Below are 17,056 nucleotides of genomic sequence, written 5' to 3'. Positions count from 1 at the left end.
AAATAAATTATATAAATAAGTAATTTATTTTAATGTTTATTGAAAAGAGGTTCAATAACTAAATTATGATACATATTATATATATATATATAGAATGAGTGGTCCATTGAACCTTCATTTTGCATACTGGATCTGCCACTGTTCTAGACCTACCAAACCAAATCCAAGGTGCTAACGACCTACTTGTCATGACCACAATCACTCTGATTGAACCTAATTAATATGTCTGGGTAACCTACACCTTCTTAATAAGTATCTACAGCCCATAGAGTGAATATCTTGCATTTTAAGTCACTTCAAACCGACTAGAGGCATTAAATAACCAATTGAGCTCCTTTACTATCCTAGAGCTCTAAGACCTTTGCACTCTTGTGTAACCCTGACGCAGCTACTATAAGAGACGTATATCCCAAGATAACCACCACTCGCAGTATAATAGTGACAACTATCTCTTAATGCTGCATCACTCCCTTAAGCTCGCTCGCTTCCATAACAATCTCTTTCAGACAAAACCTTCCGTTAGAGTCTGCATCACTCCCTTAATGCCCACTTGCTCTGACAAAATAGCATTCCTCATTGGTTGAACGATGTTATATAATCTTTATGGTTATTAGGTATAAAATATTCTGCGACTCATTACTTTAGCCTTTATTCTGCTTCACTCGCTCCCACTTCATTTCATTACTCATTCACCCTTACTAAGTCATCGGAGTGGCAAGTAGGAAACCCCCACTTGGCCCTTTGGCTCTTTTTTTTCTTGGGAATCATCTATAGCTGATTCTTAACGACTGCTTCAATAACCAAGAATGGCTGTCCGTGCCTCCCAGTGACCGTCTAGCATAACCAACAGGTCATATTGAATATCATATAAGCTTTCCTCCGTATATCGTCCAACGTTACAGCCATCCAAATGGCTTCGAGCTCTCAGGACCACCAGTGACATTTTAAAAACTTTAATCACTTCATCAACTGATAGCATTCGACCTTCATACATATAATATACATTAAAAATACAAAATATATAAATGCATAAAATAGTATTTTCAATATTATTGATTTGAATTAGTTCAATTTAATAAAATAATAAATTAAAATCAAACATTTAATTTTATAAATCACAAAATATGATTTAATTCAGTACTGAATAATTGGGCTGAGCAGTTCGTGCTGAATAATGCATGAAATTGTTAAACATTACCAACCCTGGACAACAGTTCTTTCCCAGTCAGCTCTGTCCTCCCGTTACACGGCCAGTAACCCAACTCCAACGTTTACGTGCAGGAACACATCAAGCGAAACCAATATTTAGATCCAATAAGGATGCTAAACCCAAACTCTCATAGGAATTGTGAGGGTCGCCGAGGAATCGCATTATTTTAAAACGAATTCCACATCCTCGCCCCATAATTGTCCTATTTCAACACCAATGCCGTAGTTTGTCAAAGGACCAGGAGGAATTTGTCAAAGGGCGTTTAGGGTTGTTCCAAATGCATATAAAAGAGTTGTTACATCAACAGAACACAGAATATTTGAAAGGAATAAAGAAATATGATAACCAAATATGAACATAGTAACTGCAACCACAAGGATAAAAATAAATTACAGAAAATCATAAACCTCCTCTTGCCATTGGCTAAATGCAAAAATGAACAGAACAACCTTGCCCACATCCACATGATTGAGAAAATTAAACACAAAACCAATCAATGATGATAAGCCACATCTCATGCTACTAAAATCAGTTCAGGATAAAATTTAGCTCATTGGCCAAGGCAAGCATTTAGCTAAAGCAAAAAGAGAACTCATTCCCTACTTATCCCTGGTTGCCGCCACCACCCCTTGAACGACCACCCATCCTTCCACGACCACGGCCATAGCCTCTGCCCCCTCCACCTCTGCCTCTTTCATACCCAGTCCCTACAAAAGTCATGAGCTTCGTTTAGCAAAGTATCAACCCAACATTTCACATTTTCACTAGCAAGCACCCCCTCATGTCAGCACCCCAACTTAACACAGGTGATATCGTTCCAGGGAAATGTGACTGGACCAGTAGCCTAGGAAGCATGCCCATAATTATGTACATGCAGGAACTGCATATACATTTCCATAATAATATACAAGCAGAGTCATGTCCACATTATCATTGCATAGATAAATCCAAGATATTCAACATGTTATGAAACAAACAGATTGTCAGACCCAATATCTGACACCGATATCAAAAAATTAAAAAAAAAAAATTGCTCATATATGCAGTTCAAGCAGCAAACTTACCACGATAACCCCAACTTCTGCCTCGTCCACCACCACGACCCCAATTTGAATAACCACCATTATCTATCAGAAGTGTAAAATAAGAAGGGTTATACTCAAGAAAGCATATCTACAATCTGCAGCCATAAAACTATCAGGTAACTTGATACACTTAATTTTTATACCTTGATAGTTTCCTTGATAATTTCCATAACTGTATCCACCTCTACCCCGGTTCCGCCCTCTCCCCCTACCAAGACCACGCCCTCGGCCATATGAATCTTCAAATTACAAAGCATAAATGTGTTAGGCTGAAAGCATGATTTAATCACTGAGAATAAACATCTGGTTGCACAATTTACCATCACGAGCGGCATTATATGGACCACGCAATTGTCTGGGTTGCTGTTGCTGTTGTTGTTGCTGCTGCTGATACTGTTCCTTCGGTTGTTCCACATACTGTGGAGCTTGATACCTAGGCACACGATTTTGACCTCATAACAACTAGAAAAACATCAAACAATGTGCACAATATGCATTTGTTGGTACATGCCACTGAGAGATTCAAAAATCAGGTCATGGTAATGGTACCCATTATGAATCTCAGCTGACCAGCACAGTGAAAAAGACTTCTGAACAGTGACCCTAAAATAACATATTATGCAAGGATTTGGATTTTCACAAGCCAGGATAAACTCAAAGCAGCTGAACAACTTACTTCCCAAATCTGAGTTTGGCAAGCAACAATATATATTAAAAAATTAAAAGATAAACTTACCCAGGAGAATTTTTGTTTAGCTCTCTGAAGGACAAAGTGATTGTGATCATTGAGACTTGGCGAGTCTGTTCCACACTGCATCAAATGTTACTACTCAGACGTCTACAATATGATATCAAGACGTTTGTACACCTACATGCATACCAAAAAACATATGGGTATTATAAAACAAATTCTGAAAACTTACGGTAAAAGGCCCTCTTCAATAGGTTCCCAAACATCAATTATGCTTACTGAGCTAATGGCTGTATCTTGATGCAAACGGGGATTTCTTCTCTGTATTAGGATAAAAATGTACAGCATGTTCAGCATTTCTACCCCTTCTGAAAATGTCAATTTGAAGAGCACACTAACCTTTATACCCTCTGAAATGGATACTGTCTTGCTAATTGCCTGTCCCATTGCTTTCAAGACGACCTCTCTTACATGTTTCTCCTATTACATATCAGGAAAAAAAAAAAAAAAAAGTCCATAGAATCAGCATTTCCTCAAATTGGAAGACAATGCATAAAACACCACATTAGGGGTGAGCAATATTCGGTTTAGACTAAAATAACCATCCGAACCGAATCAATTTGGAAATTCAGTTCAGTTTTATCAGAAATTCTGTTCACTTCAGTTTTAATGTTTAAAAATTTTTATTTATTCGGTTCAGTTCGGTTAGGTTTTGGGGATTAAAAAAAAAAAATCAGAAACCAAACCGAACCAATATATTATATATTTACATGCACATGTGTCTCTACCATACTCGTGGAATAATGGTTTAAGGCTTAAGAGCCTAATCTTGCAGCCCACCTATTGTATGTTTTTCCCTCTTTTTGTTAAAGTAGTCATCCTAGCCGTTCATTCAAAATAAAATGATCTCAACCATTAAACTCATCCTATATATATTTCTCTTCTTCTCTTTTTAACTAACCCTAGAAATGGATTTGCTACCCCTTCTCCTTTTCTCCCTCTCCATCTGCACCTCCTCCTCCTCCTCCCCCTCCTCCTTTTCTCCATCTCCATCTATGCCTCCTGGTCTGCTCCTCTTCATCTGTGCCCTCTTGTCTGCTCATCTTAAAACAGCATCGCATTCTCTGTCTCCTTTTTTGGAGATTCAAATCTGTAAATGAAACCAATATTTGTTAATTGATTGTTTTCTTTAGCAAATTTTGATTGTTGACGTTTTTTTGTATTTGGATACTCTGGGTTTGTCAACTTGGATAATATTTTGTATTCTAGTTTTGAGATTTAAATCTTCCCATTATTTTTTGAGATTCAAATTTGTAAATGAATCCAATATTCGTTAATTTATTGTTGGTTGTTGTTTTTCAGCCTAAGATAAGAGTTGCAGAGATGAGAATGTTAAGGTGGATGAGTGGCCATACTAGACTAGATAAAGTCCGTAATGAAAGTATTAGAGAAAAGGTAGGAGTGGTGCCAATTGAAGATAAGTTGAGAGAAGGGAGATTGAGGTGGTTTGGTCATGTGAAGCGTAGACATACGGAGGCTCCAGTTAGACAAGTAGAGCACATTAGCCTAGAGGATAGAAAGAAAAAAAGGGGTAGACCTAAATTGACTTGGAGGAGAGTAGTACAGCATGACTTAGAAGCATTACACATTTCTGAGGATTTAACTCAAAATCGTTCAGAGTGGAAAAAGCGAATCCATATAGCCGACCCCAAATTTTTGGGATAAAGGCTTAGTTGAGTTGAGTTGAGTTGTTGTTTTTCAGCAAATTTTAATTGATGAATGTAATTTATTTTCTTTTGTTTTTTCTTTTGGTTTGGATTCTCTAGATTTGTTGGCTGCTGAATACTTGAGAATGAAAAACTAAGAGGTTGAAGAATTGACCGCCAAACCAAACCGAACCTATTTATTTCGGTTTGATTCAGTTTAGTTGTTTAAATAGTTCAGTTTTTACTTTCGTACAAAATTTAGTTCTCGGTTTATTTGGTTCGGTTTTGAACCGAACCAACAGAATGATTAGCCCTACACCACATATGATGAAAAAATTTGAACCATTGTAATATTTATGATCATGCGACATCAGATGCCAGAAACTAATAGTAGGAAATCATCCAAATCAAAAGAACATAAACCAGGAAAGGATTATGTACATAATAAATGTCTATCACAGTTGCAAGTTAGAATAAGCTAAAACACAAATTGATTATCTTAAAAAGCATGCTCCACATCAGCAAGAACTCTTGACCTAAGCTTCACAGCTTTCACAATATTTCCATGCTAATTCTTTTTCATTTTCAGAATCCATTTCTTTATGATTTTATACTGGTTTTGCATAGATAAGGTCATCTAATATGTTCACCATATGAAACTGTACAATATCTCTCATGCCAGTATTAGCACTTATTTCCAGATACTTCTCATGCTTTTTTTCTTTTTTTTATTTTTTATTTGAGGACGTGTGTGTGTGTGTGGGTGGTGGAGGAGTTGCAGGATTGATCAATGACTGTGCTAAACATATCACCAGTGTAATAAGCCATTACACTTGTCCAATGCAAATTTCAAGTCACCCACAAAACAGAAGTTACTATTCACCCACAGTAGCCTCCAATATGTGGAGTTGCGACTTGCAAAGAGGTGCAATACACCCTATTTGAGAATATTGAAGAACAAACAAAAACAAAACTTCCTGCAAACTAAGTTTACATTTTCCCAAGATTTCTTCTGTATACAAGAAAAACTAATCCTCACCCAATAAATATGGCTTGCTAATAATGCCAAATAAATACTACCTAAGGATAAAGCAGAAAGCCATAAAATAATGAAATGGGAAACAAACCAAACAAAGATTCAGCCACTGTAGAGAAATCCAATCCTCAAACAAAAAACCATTGAAGATAAATCCTAACAATTCCTGAATTCGTACTAAAAGTACCCACCAAATCCCCAAGAATGAGATAGTGTACTATGAGAATCTGTGAAAAAGCACGCCAAAAATAGAACTCACAACTACCTAATCATTACCAAACCTAAAGATAATATGAAACATAACCAAAATCCCAAAATACTCAAAGACCATCAAGTGACGCATATGCACATACCCTAGAAATCAAACAAGGCACAATCTGGAAGGAAGCAACAAAACAATTATTCAAATGAATCACAACCCATTAAAAAAGGCAACCCAATATTACATTAAAAAGGAAATGAAAACCCAAAATAGCAAAAGCCACTCATTTAGTGCAAACTTAAAAATAGAGAGAAAGAGAAATGAGTACCTGAAGAAGGGAAGTAGCATAGCTTATATAGTTTCTGACAGGACCACCGGAGGTGATACGGATCTCGTTTTCGTTTATCGGCGACTCAGGCTTTGGTTTTTCGACCCTGGTATATCTATCCATGGCTTTTCTTCTTCTCTTCCAGGAATTGGGATTCTTACACTTTAGAGAGGGAAAATGGAAGTGGCAGGGAGAGAGAAACCCTTCTTTAAAACCCTAAGAGCACGGAGCCACAAAGCGGGGATGCTTAAGGGAGTTAAAAACGGAAAACAAAGAAGGGCTAAATGGCCTAAAACCAAAGCTGGCCCTTTAATTTAAATCAGCCTTGTGGGTCATTTCACTCGGTCCTAATTGGGTGAGCGGCCTTTTATTATGGACTCCAATATTTTGGCATTCACACTTCCATATTGCCCGTGAACCTCACGGAAAGTTGGGATTCGTTGTGGTTAGCTTTCCAGAATCTAGGATTGGTTCGTGACTTGCCCAGAGTAGAAATTTCCATTTTCAGGCTTTTCTTGGGCCCAAAGGAACGAATGTCAGTCGGCCTTGACCAAGACTCGACTTAGGATAGAAGGCTAAAAGAGTATGGTAAATAATAAGGATGTGCAATTCGTCATATCGATTCTAATAATCGAAAAAGAGGTGAGGCATTGGCTTCGTCTAGCTCAGAGGGCGAGGGCAATAGAGCAATGCCGTTTTGGAACTTTGTCATTTTCACAGAGGGAAGCTAGGGAAAGGACAAGCAGGGGAAGAACGCTGGGCTTGGGCTTAGTTAATGGAGGTGGAAAAATAAAAAGAAGCATAAAATCTGGGCCTTTGCTTAGACTTCGGGTGTAATGGTTGAATAGAGCTGGGCTAAAGAGAAGTTTGCCCTCTTATGAAGGACGAGGAGGAGGAGGAGGAGGAGGAGGAGGAGGGGAAGGCTTAATGCCAAAGTAATCTACAGATTATCGATTTCGAGTCCGACTCTTATCAATACAGGCGATCAACAAAGCATTAATGAGGGATTTGACAACGATTGTACCGGTTTAACGGAAAATTAGAGCTTGATTTGGTTCAGGTCACTTGCATAAACTCGCTTTGAATTAGATAATTATCGAAACAGTAAACCCGTTCCGGTTTAAATTGATTGATCAAGCTACCAATCAAACCAATTGATTTGATTTCTCAATAAAAAAAATGAATAAGGTATACATAAGGATGACAACGGGTAAGGTATCCGTGAAAATTATCGTATCTGAATTCGATTAATATTATTAAAACTCGAACTCGTTTCAAAACCGATTAAAATTTATTCTCAACAATTCGAAATCATTTTAAATCCGATTATTATTATCCAAAAAAACTCGAAACTGTTTAATTTTATATATTTTAATTAATATTTTTATATACAAAATTATTTAATTAATAATTTATATTTTAAAATTTTAATAATTTCATAAAATAATTAAATTTCATTTTATATAAAATAAAATATATGAAAATTTATAAATATTATTGTAAAAAATATATATTTTATATTTAATTAAGTATTTATATAAATAGATTTTGGTGACAGATATCTAACATATAAAATTTGAATTCAAACTTATTCCAAACTCGATTATATAATACTCAAATTCATTCTATTAGTTTCGATCGGATCAAAGACATGTGAAAACCTGACCAACTGCCATCCATAGGGAACAGGACGTTATCCTTGAATGCAAGCTTGATATTTGAAAGCCTTTTCCAATTCAGCTACACCCACTCCATCATTTTACTTCCCCTAAATTATATATATTTATATAAAGATTATTGTATTAAATATTTGTCACGACCCAACCTATGGGCGGACCAAGACTAGGACACAGGCCACCTAAAGCCCCAGGGCGTAGTAAGCCTAACTGTTCATTAACCCAACTCTAAGGCCCATTTGGGCCCAATTTCAAGAAACCAAACGGACAGAGTCCGACCATAAAATGGACTTTCCAACGGGGAGTTTTTGACTCACCCGACCTGTAAACACAATAAATACTCAATTGGGGAGCTCAGCTCACCCTCCACATACTCATCAACATAAAATAAATGGGAGCTCAGCTCCCTCATCCAATCCATCAACATGCATAACATATTTAAGTTTACAGGTCCAACATGATAAAAATATTACAGACCAAATTCAAATAAATACTGCTAACACATGCGGAAATTCTAGGAGTAAATAAAATTACACAAACATGGATAAACAACCTGCGAAGGATAAAAGCAGGTTAACCCAGAATAAAATATCCTCCTGTGGCCTGTAAAAATTTTTGAACAGGAGTGAGCGTTCGACTCAGAGAGTAAAATATCAATCTTAACTATAATCTCTATAACTATCTGAACTAATGCACCCTGTAGAGTGAAATGCAACATAAACAACATTTTCACATCATAGCATCAAAAAGGTAATTTGGAGCACTCACACACCCTGTAACATCATTCATAGTATATGGGAGCTGATCCCCTATCTGACTCTCTTAAATCCAATCTGTGCCGTGAAGAACTCATTTCGGACTTCCACTTAAATACCAAATCGGGGTCCCAGAAGAACTCAAGCGTGTCTACCCAGAAGGACCGGTCCCTGAAGAACTCAAGCCGTGTCTACCCGTCCTATCCATAGTCCACACCACATCACACGCACGCCAACGCACGCACACTGCTCCAAATTACCGCAACACCATTCATGGCACTTTAACAGTTATGAATGCAACATAAATCGTGCCTAGAGTTTAACTACATAAATATATGCATATAAATGATGCATGGGCATGCTGAACATATAATAATATCGAAATTATAATTAAAATTAATATTTTACTCACAGACTTGACGACAATCACTGTGGCGGATGGGCGGAGGAAGAAAGGCATCGGCTCACTGATAATCATATTACATTTATTTAATACAATCGACTCAATACAAGCAAAGAAAAGACCAATTACGCCCTAAGTCGTGAAAATCCAGTGAGTCTCCCTATACCTAGGACCTACCCAACCTGCAAAAGGGCTAAAAAATGCACTTCTATATTCACAATCCATATATCAACAGTTCAATCATATCACACAGCCCCTCCTGGGCCCATCAAATCAATCACCCATCACAATACGCAAAATTTCAATTTAGTCCTTATTATTGATCATTTTTGCAAAAACTGCTCAAACAAGCTCTAAAAATTATAAAACTTTGCCCCGCGGTCCTTAGCAATATTACTAAGCTATTGCAAAAAGAATCGTAATTTTCTAAGCTATCACGAATATTTTATGGATTTTTAATCCTATTTAAGCACTAGAAAATTACGAAAAAAACAAGGTTCGGGTTTACCTTTGCCGATTCCGACTTCGGGAACGTGCTCGGGATGCCTAACAATGGTGGGGTAGCCAAAATCTCGATCAAATTCGGAGACTTTTCCAGAGTGATCATGCGTAGGAAATTCACAGATCCGGACAATTGTCGAATTTCCGCGAATTGAGGATACCTACACGAAGCCCAATAATAATATATATAAAAATCAGGGGTGTTACATTCTTCCCCCCTTACAGAAAATTCGTCCTCGAATTTTACACAAGGCAGAATAAAGTACATGATTACACATTGAACAGATAAGGGTACTTGCTACGCATGTCCCGTTCTGACTCCCAGGTGCACTCTTCCACTGACTGGCTCCTCCACAAAACCTTAACCATAGGGATCTGTTTTGATCTTAGCTATCTCACTTGGTAGTCCACTATGGCTACAGGTTGCTCCTCAAATGTCAAGTTCTCCTTTAGTTCTATTACATCCGACTGTAGTACATGAGAAGGATCGGGAATGTATTTCCTGAGCATGGAGATGTGAAACATGGGATGAACGTGAGAAAGGTTGGGTGGTAGCTCCAACCGGTAGGCAACTGCTCCAACTCTATCAGTAACCTCAAAAGGTCCAATCTACCGATCTGCCAACTTGCCCTTCTGTCCAAATCTCACGTCTCCCTTCATGGGAGAAACCTTCAGAATACATAGTCGCCTTCGCAAACTCCACATCCCTCCGTCTGGGTCCGCATAACTCTTACGCCTCGAAAAGTTTTTGCTCCTCGATTAAAGGAACTATCTCTCAAGTGTTACGCACTAGATCTACATCATGCACCTTCGCTTCCCCATTTCCGTCCAACACAGAGAGACCTACACTTTCTTCCATATAGTGCCTCATAGGGTGGCATCCCTATCTTTGGAGTGATAATCGTTGTTGTAGGCAAACTCCACCAAAGCTAGCCGCTCATCCCATTGACCTCCAAAATCCAAAACACTCATGCGAAGCATGTCTTCCAGATGTTTGGATTGTCCTTCAGTTGTCCGTGCATGCGAGGGTGGAAAGCCGTACTGAAGTTCAACTGTGTGCCAAGTGCCTCCTGCAACTTTCTCCAAAATCGAGAAGTGAACTGGGGCCCTCTGTCAAATATTATGGAAGCCGGAACTCCATGCAATCTGACTATTTCTCGAATGTAGAGCCGGTGTACTGTGCCACAGAATATGTAGTCTTCACAGGCAAGAAGTGAGCTGATTTGGTTAGACGGTCTACAATTACCCATATCGAATCATATCCTCGCGTGGTACGAGGCAACCCAGTCACAAAATCCATAGTAATCATTTCCCACTTCCATTCTGGGATAGGGAGCTCTTGCAACTTCCCTGACGGTCTCTGGTGTTCAAACTTCACCTTTTGACAAGTCAAGCACTTGGACACAAAGTCTGCTATGCCTCTCTTCATGCCATTCCACCAGTAGCTATCTCTCACATCATGGTACATCTTGGTGGAACCTGGGTGGACACTGTACAGTGTATAGTGTGCCTCATGCATGATTTCATTTCTGAGATTGTCCACATCGGGCACACATATCCTAGAACCTTGCACTAGGACGCCATCATTGGCAAATCCAAACTCACCACCTTCACCCTGCTGTACTCTTTCTATGATCTTCATTAATTGTTGGTCTCTGTGTTGGGAAACTCTAACTCTATCTCGCAAGTCTGGCCTCACTGAAAAATGAGCCAACAAGACCCCCTCATCTAAAAGATCTAGGATTAAACCTTGATCCATCAACTCATGTACTTTTTGAATCAACGGTCTCTTCTCTGCTGAAATGTGCGCCAAACTGCCAGAAGATTTTCTGCTTAACGCATCTGTTACTACATTGGCCTTCCCAGGGTGGTACTGGATGGTGCAATCATAGTCTTCCAGAAGCTCCATCCATCTCCTCTGTCTCAAGTTTAAATCCCTCTGTTGGAAGATGTACTTCAAACTCTTATAGTCGGTGTATATCTCGCACACTTCACCATACAGGTAGTGTCTCCAGATTTTTAGTGCAAAGACTACAGCCGCCATTTCCAAATCATGGGTGGGATAGTTCTGCTCATGCCTCTTCAGCTGCCTTGAAGCATAAGCCACTACTTTTCCATTCCGCATCAAAACACACCCTAGGCCAACTCTGAAGGCGTCACAGTACACGGTGTATCCTTCACCACTCATAGGTAGTGTTAACACAGGGGCAGTGGTTAGACACTCCTTATCCTCATCATTATAACTGACTCTATCGAGCTCTCTTCCTGTCCTTTGGATCTTATCCACTTCCCTTTTTCCTATTTTTGGTATTGTTAGTATCTTTTCAACCTGCTGTACTTATTCCTTAATTTTAGTCCTATCTCATCCTTACACATTTTCCTTCAAAGATGTCTATCCCATCATCAACTTTAACTTTCTTTTTATTTCTTAGTCTTATCTTGATTACTAGTTTCATTACTTCGAGAATTCTAACCCTATGATGTACTCCTACCAGCACATTCTTCACCTTATGTAACACTTATAATTACCCATAGAGAATTTTTTTTGTACCCCCTTTTTTTCCAACTTAACTATCAGAACATTATTATTCCCTACCAGCCTTGGTAGGAAATTGCTTATCCTGGATGAATATGAGCCCCATAAACTATAAGTTCCATCTGAACTAACACGGCTGTAGGAAATATGTGTTATGCCTTAATTCCAAACAAGATACTTCACGTGTTCATTCTCCTTAATATAATCATATATACTGCCCATAGCTTTCTAAACTTCAATCTCAAATTACCCATCAGCAACAATTTCATCTATTGAAACTCATCCATAAATAGTACTTCATCTAGCTCATAGTTTAAAACAGTCGCAAGCCTTAGTAGCTAACTCAATTTAACTCCTGTCATTACTCTGATCGTCCTTTCATACTTAACACTAGGTATGCACTTACTGTCATTCTCATATCAGGAAATTGTATATGAATTGGTGCCTATCAAAATCTCAAATAACTAGGTCTCCTTGCCTCAGTCTCTGCTCCTTATATAACGCTCTGGAATCAAAAACACGAGCTAAACTTGAAAAGAAAGAAAAATATCCTCTATATTCAACTACGCCCGATTGTCCATATAATAATGTTTAACCTATGTTTCTTAGTTTTTCTCTTCAAATCTCATCATCTCTTAGCACAATTGTGCTCTGCCTATAAGGTATCATCTGCATGAATCCTTAAACTTTCTAGTGATTTATTACCATCCATACTTGTTACTTTTTATTCTACCCCTACTGTTGCTCTGTTGTTATTGCTTCACTGCAAAGTGATTCTGTTGATCACACTAAAAATGTTTGCCTGACATTCATAACGAACCTCTAACTACCTTCTCACTATCTCAAAAGTCTTACCTAAAACCTATGTGTCATTATCTATCATTCTTTTCCTCTCATCATACCTATTTGATCCCTTAGACTGACTTTTATTCAACTTACTGCTTACTAACTTCTCTTTCTCTACCTATTTAGGTAGTCCGCAATACCATCACACACCTTCTAACATTTACTCATTATTATTGTATTCCATACCTCCATCACTTTTCTCACTAATGTGGTCCCATTTTGGGTTTTCCATCCTTGTCATTCTCCTTGCCAAGAATAACACTTAGTCTATCCTATATCTTAACTTTGTTCCTTTTATTATGCGCTCTTTAGGTTGTCCTTTCATTTATTTCCTTTGTCTTACCCAAAATAGAACTTGACTATTCTATCCCTGGTTCCATTCTTCTTCCTAACATAACAATTTGTACTTGCTAACTATATCTTTCGAGTCTCTATCGCGTTATCATATGTCCTGTGCTTTCAGATTTGGTCCTTTGACCACTCTAGCTAGTACTCCCACTAGCACTTAGATTATATTGCATCTGTAATCAATTATCCCAATTTTCATTCTACACTTTCTCTGTCTACTGGCCTTCTGTGATTTATCTTCGCTAATTTATTACTCTTAACACTATTATAATTAGATTATACTACTGTTTGAACAATATGAAGTCAGAAAGGAACTCAGGAAATTGTCTTCATACCTTTATCGTCTCATTTCTATTCTTAGCCTTTAGCTTAAATAATACCCTTACTACCTCGAGAACCGATTCTGCGGTAATTTTATTTATTATTATTTTATTATTATTATTTTCCATGTTTACTCAATTCTAAAACTTAAGATTTCGGGCACCAAAACCCGTCATCCAATTCAAAGGATTTACATCCATCGTGATCTGATTATATATGATTCCTATAATGGAACTTGTATCCTCTCCAGGATACCCGAGCCAACTAATCACTACCACACTCTACGGTCCATCCAGGGCACTATTTTGTGGGTCACCATTATTAGTAATAACTTTCGATCCCTTACGAAAGATAGGACTATACCCTAACTTGCTGCAACAAAGGTACTACATTTACCACCTTGCCCAAAACCATGTCAAACTAATGTCTCTCTTATCATATCATAGCTCTGTAAATCATAAATTCATAGTTTCGACCTTCTCTAGGTAGTAGGGTTGTACTTTATTCCATACTGATACACACAAGGTATACTATTCTCACTAAACTCTAAGCAAAATGTTTGTCATCTTGCAAAACCATCCAAAATTCCATACCAAGACTAGATGGTCTCACTCTATAGGTGTCACATTTACTTTGCAACTAGTTGAAATCTGCAGTCCGATAGCAACTCTTCAGTAACTCTAGCTCATGCTAGGTAATCTGAGTCATGACTCTAGTTACCACCCAACCGTGACCTTCGATATTCTAGCTCTAGATCCTAACCAAGAGTTCCCAACTCCTTTGTAGATATAGAACTCGCTGCGGCATTCTTGTACCAAAGCAGACCGCTGCAACATCCTCATCATAAGCACTACAGGGAAGTCGCGGCTCTACACAATAATCTCATGTCGGTACTGTAATCTGCAGCTTACAGAACAGACATCGAGAATATTGTATAGTTACTACGATACGTCCTGGCAGACTAGGTCTCTTAATCTCTTATCTCTCTTGAATCTTCTATTATTATAAACTTATTCTGTCTGGGTCATCCACTGATGACTGCCAGCAATAGTATCCTCATCCTTATCTAGGGCAACTGTACTTTCAAGACTCACTTTTATGTACTCGTGCCTTGCACGAAATGGGCACACCATTTAAACCCATCTTGTGAAAATATAGTATTTATTGGAGTACGTGTTTCCAAGGTAGATCTCAATAAGTTTGCTAAATCTATTTCATGTTTCTATGTACTCCACGAAAATCAAGACACTAACTGAGGTAATCTTATATTTCCCGAGGTATAACGTAGAATCTAGAAACAAAGAATTACAGGAAAAGACGAAACAGAATCCTATACTCCGCATGTGACTCCTAGTAGACTCTTCCCAACACTTTAGATGAACATTCCCTAAGAATCTGGAGCCTAAGCTCTGATACCACATTTGTCACGACCCAACCTATGGGCCGGACCGGCACTAGGACCTGGGCCAGCCTAAAGCCCCCGAGGCCCGTAGTAAGCCTAACTGTTCATTAACCCAACTCTAAGGCCCATTTGGGCCCAATTTCAAGAAACCAAACGGACAGAGTCCGACCATAAAATGGACTTTCCAACGGGGAGTTTTTGACTCACCCGACCTGTAAACACAATAAATACTCAATTGGGGAGCTCAGCTCACCCTCCACATACTCATCAACATAAAATAAATGGGAGCTCAGCTCCCTCATCCAATCCATCAACATGCATAACATATTTAAGTTTACAGGTCCAACATGATAAAAATATTACAGACCAAATTCAAATAAATACTGCTAACACATGCGGAAATTCTAGGAGTAAATAAAATTACACAAACATGGATAAACAACCTGCGAAGGATAAAAGCAGGTTAACCCAGAATAAAATATCCTCCTGTGGCCTGTAAAAATTTTTGAACAGGAGTGAGCGTTCGACTCAGAGAGTAAAATATCAATCTTAACTATAATCTCTATAACTATCTGAACTAATGCACCCTGTAGAGTGAAATGCAACATAAACAACATTTTCACATCATAGCATCAAAAAGGTAATTTGGAGCACTCACACACCCTGTAACATCATTCATAGTATATGGGAGCTGATCCCCTATCTGACTCTCTTAAATCAATCTGTGCCGGTGAAGAACTCATTTCGGACTTCCACTTAACTACCAAATCGGGGTCCCAGCGAAGAACTCAAGCCGTGTCTACCCGAAGGACCGGTCCCAGAAGAACTCAAGCGTGTCTACCCGTCCTATCCATAGTCCACACCACATCACACGCACGCCAACGCACGCTGCTGCTCCAAATTACGCAACACCATTCATGGCACTTTATGATTATGAATGCAACATAAATCGTGCCTAGAGTTTAACTACATAAATATATGCATATAAATGATGCATGGGCATGCTGAACATATAATAATATCGAAATTATAATTAAAATTAATATTTTACTCACAGACTTGACGACAATCACTGTGGCGGCTGGGCGGAGGAAGAAGGCTGTCCCGGCTCACCTGATAATCATATTACATTTATTTAATACAATCTGACTCAATACAAGCAAAGAAAAGACCAATTACGTCCTAAGTCGTGCCGAAAATCCGGCAGAGTCTCCCCTATACCTAGGACCTACCCAACCTGCAAAAGGGCTAAAAACGCACTTCTATATTCACAATCCATATATCAACAGTTCAATCATATCACACAGCCCCTCCTGGGCCCATCAAATCAATCACCCATCACAATACGCAAAATTTCAATTTAGTCCTTATTATTGATCATTTTTGCAAAAACTGCTCAAACAAGCTCTAAAAATTATAAAACTTTGCCCCGCGGTCCTTAGCAATATTACTAAGCTATTGCAAAAAGAATCGTAATTTTCTAAGCTATCACGAATATTTTATGGATTTTTAATCCTATTTAAGCACTAGAAAATTACGAAAAAAACAAGGTTCGGGTTTACCTTTGCCGATTCCGACTTCGGGAACGTGCTCGGGATGCCTAACAATGGTGGGGTAGCCAAAATCTCGATCAAATTCGGAGACTTTTCCTGTATTGATGCATGCGGAAATTCACAGATCCGGACAATTGTCGAATTTCCGCGAATTGAGGATACCTACACGAAGCCCAATAATAATATATATAAAAATCAGGGGTGTTACAATATTAATAGGAAATAATTAACGATTATTAACTTAATACAATTCCAAAATATAAAGGATTTTTTTGCTAACTTCCTTTTTCAATAAGTAATGTTATTATTAATAAATTATATTATGAGTAACATGAATTATTTTTTTTATTTTAATTTGTCTTTTTTATTGTTCCATAAATTCTTAACATATAAATATTAATTGTTATTGATACACATAAATTTATTATTATATAAATTTTATTCTAAATATTTTATT

At 38.0% G+C, this 17,056-nt stretch overlaps 1 protein-coding gene and 1 long non-coding RNA gene across 2 annotated transcripts; both read right to left on the bottom strand.

Annotated features, from left to right (window-relative positions):
- Nucleotides 1-1,528: 1,528 nt before the first annotated feature.
- On the bottom strand, nt 1,529-6,588 carry LOC110633376 (uncharacterized). Its single transcript, XM_021781957.2, has 8 exons — nt 6,259-6,588; nt 3,386-3,466; nt 3,219-3,307; nt 3,032-3,106; nt 2,616-2,728; nt 2,439-2,534; nt 2,275-2,337; nt 1,529-1,917 (listed from the first exon to the last, which is right to left on the bottom strand). The coding sequence occupies exons 1-8, from the start codon at nt 6,379-6,381 to the stop codon at nt 1,814-1,816; spliced, it is 744 nt and encodes a 247-aa protein (XP_021637649.2). The 5' UTR covers nt 6,382-6,588; the 3' UTR covers nt 1,529-1,813.
- Nucleotides 6,589-15,274: 8,686 nt separating this feature from the next.
- On the bottom strand, nt 15,275-16,696 carry LOC131181643 (uncharacterized). Its single transcript, XR_009150145.1, has 3 exons — nt 16,609-16,696; nt 16,102-16,159; nt 15,275-15,539 (listed from the first exon to the last, which is right to left on the bottom strand). It is a non-coding gene; the product is annotated as an uncharacterized LOC131181643 (long non-coding RNA).
- Nucleotides 16,697-17,056: the final 360 nt, after the last annotated feature.

This window comes from Hevea brasiliensis, chromosome 7 (genome assembly GCF_030052815.1).
Source record: "Hevea brasiliensis isolate MT/VB/25A 57/8 chromosome 7, ASM3005281v1, whole genome shotgun sequence".
Classification (NCBI taxonomy): Eukaryota; Viridiplantae; Streptophyta; class Magnoliopsida; order Malpighiales; family Euphorbiaceae; genus Hevea; species Hevea brasiliensis.
This window is presented reverse-complemented; position numbering and strand designations above follow the sequence as displayed.

Excerpts from the sequence above, each read along its gene's own strand:
- LOC110633376 (XM_021781957.2), bottom strand. The coding sequence starts at position 6,381 with ATGGATAGATATACCAGGGTCGAAAAACCAAAGCCTGAGTCGCCGATA. Across the intron at positions 3,107-3,218 it reads ATTGAAGAGGGCCTTTTACC|TGTGGAACAGACTCGCCAAG; the intron begins GTAAGTTTTCAG and ends CATTTGATGCAG. Across the intron at positions 2,535-2,615 it reads ATATAATGCCGCTCGTGATG|ATTCATATGGCCGAGGGCGT; the intron begins GTAAATTGTGCA and ends TGTAATTTGAAG.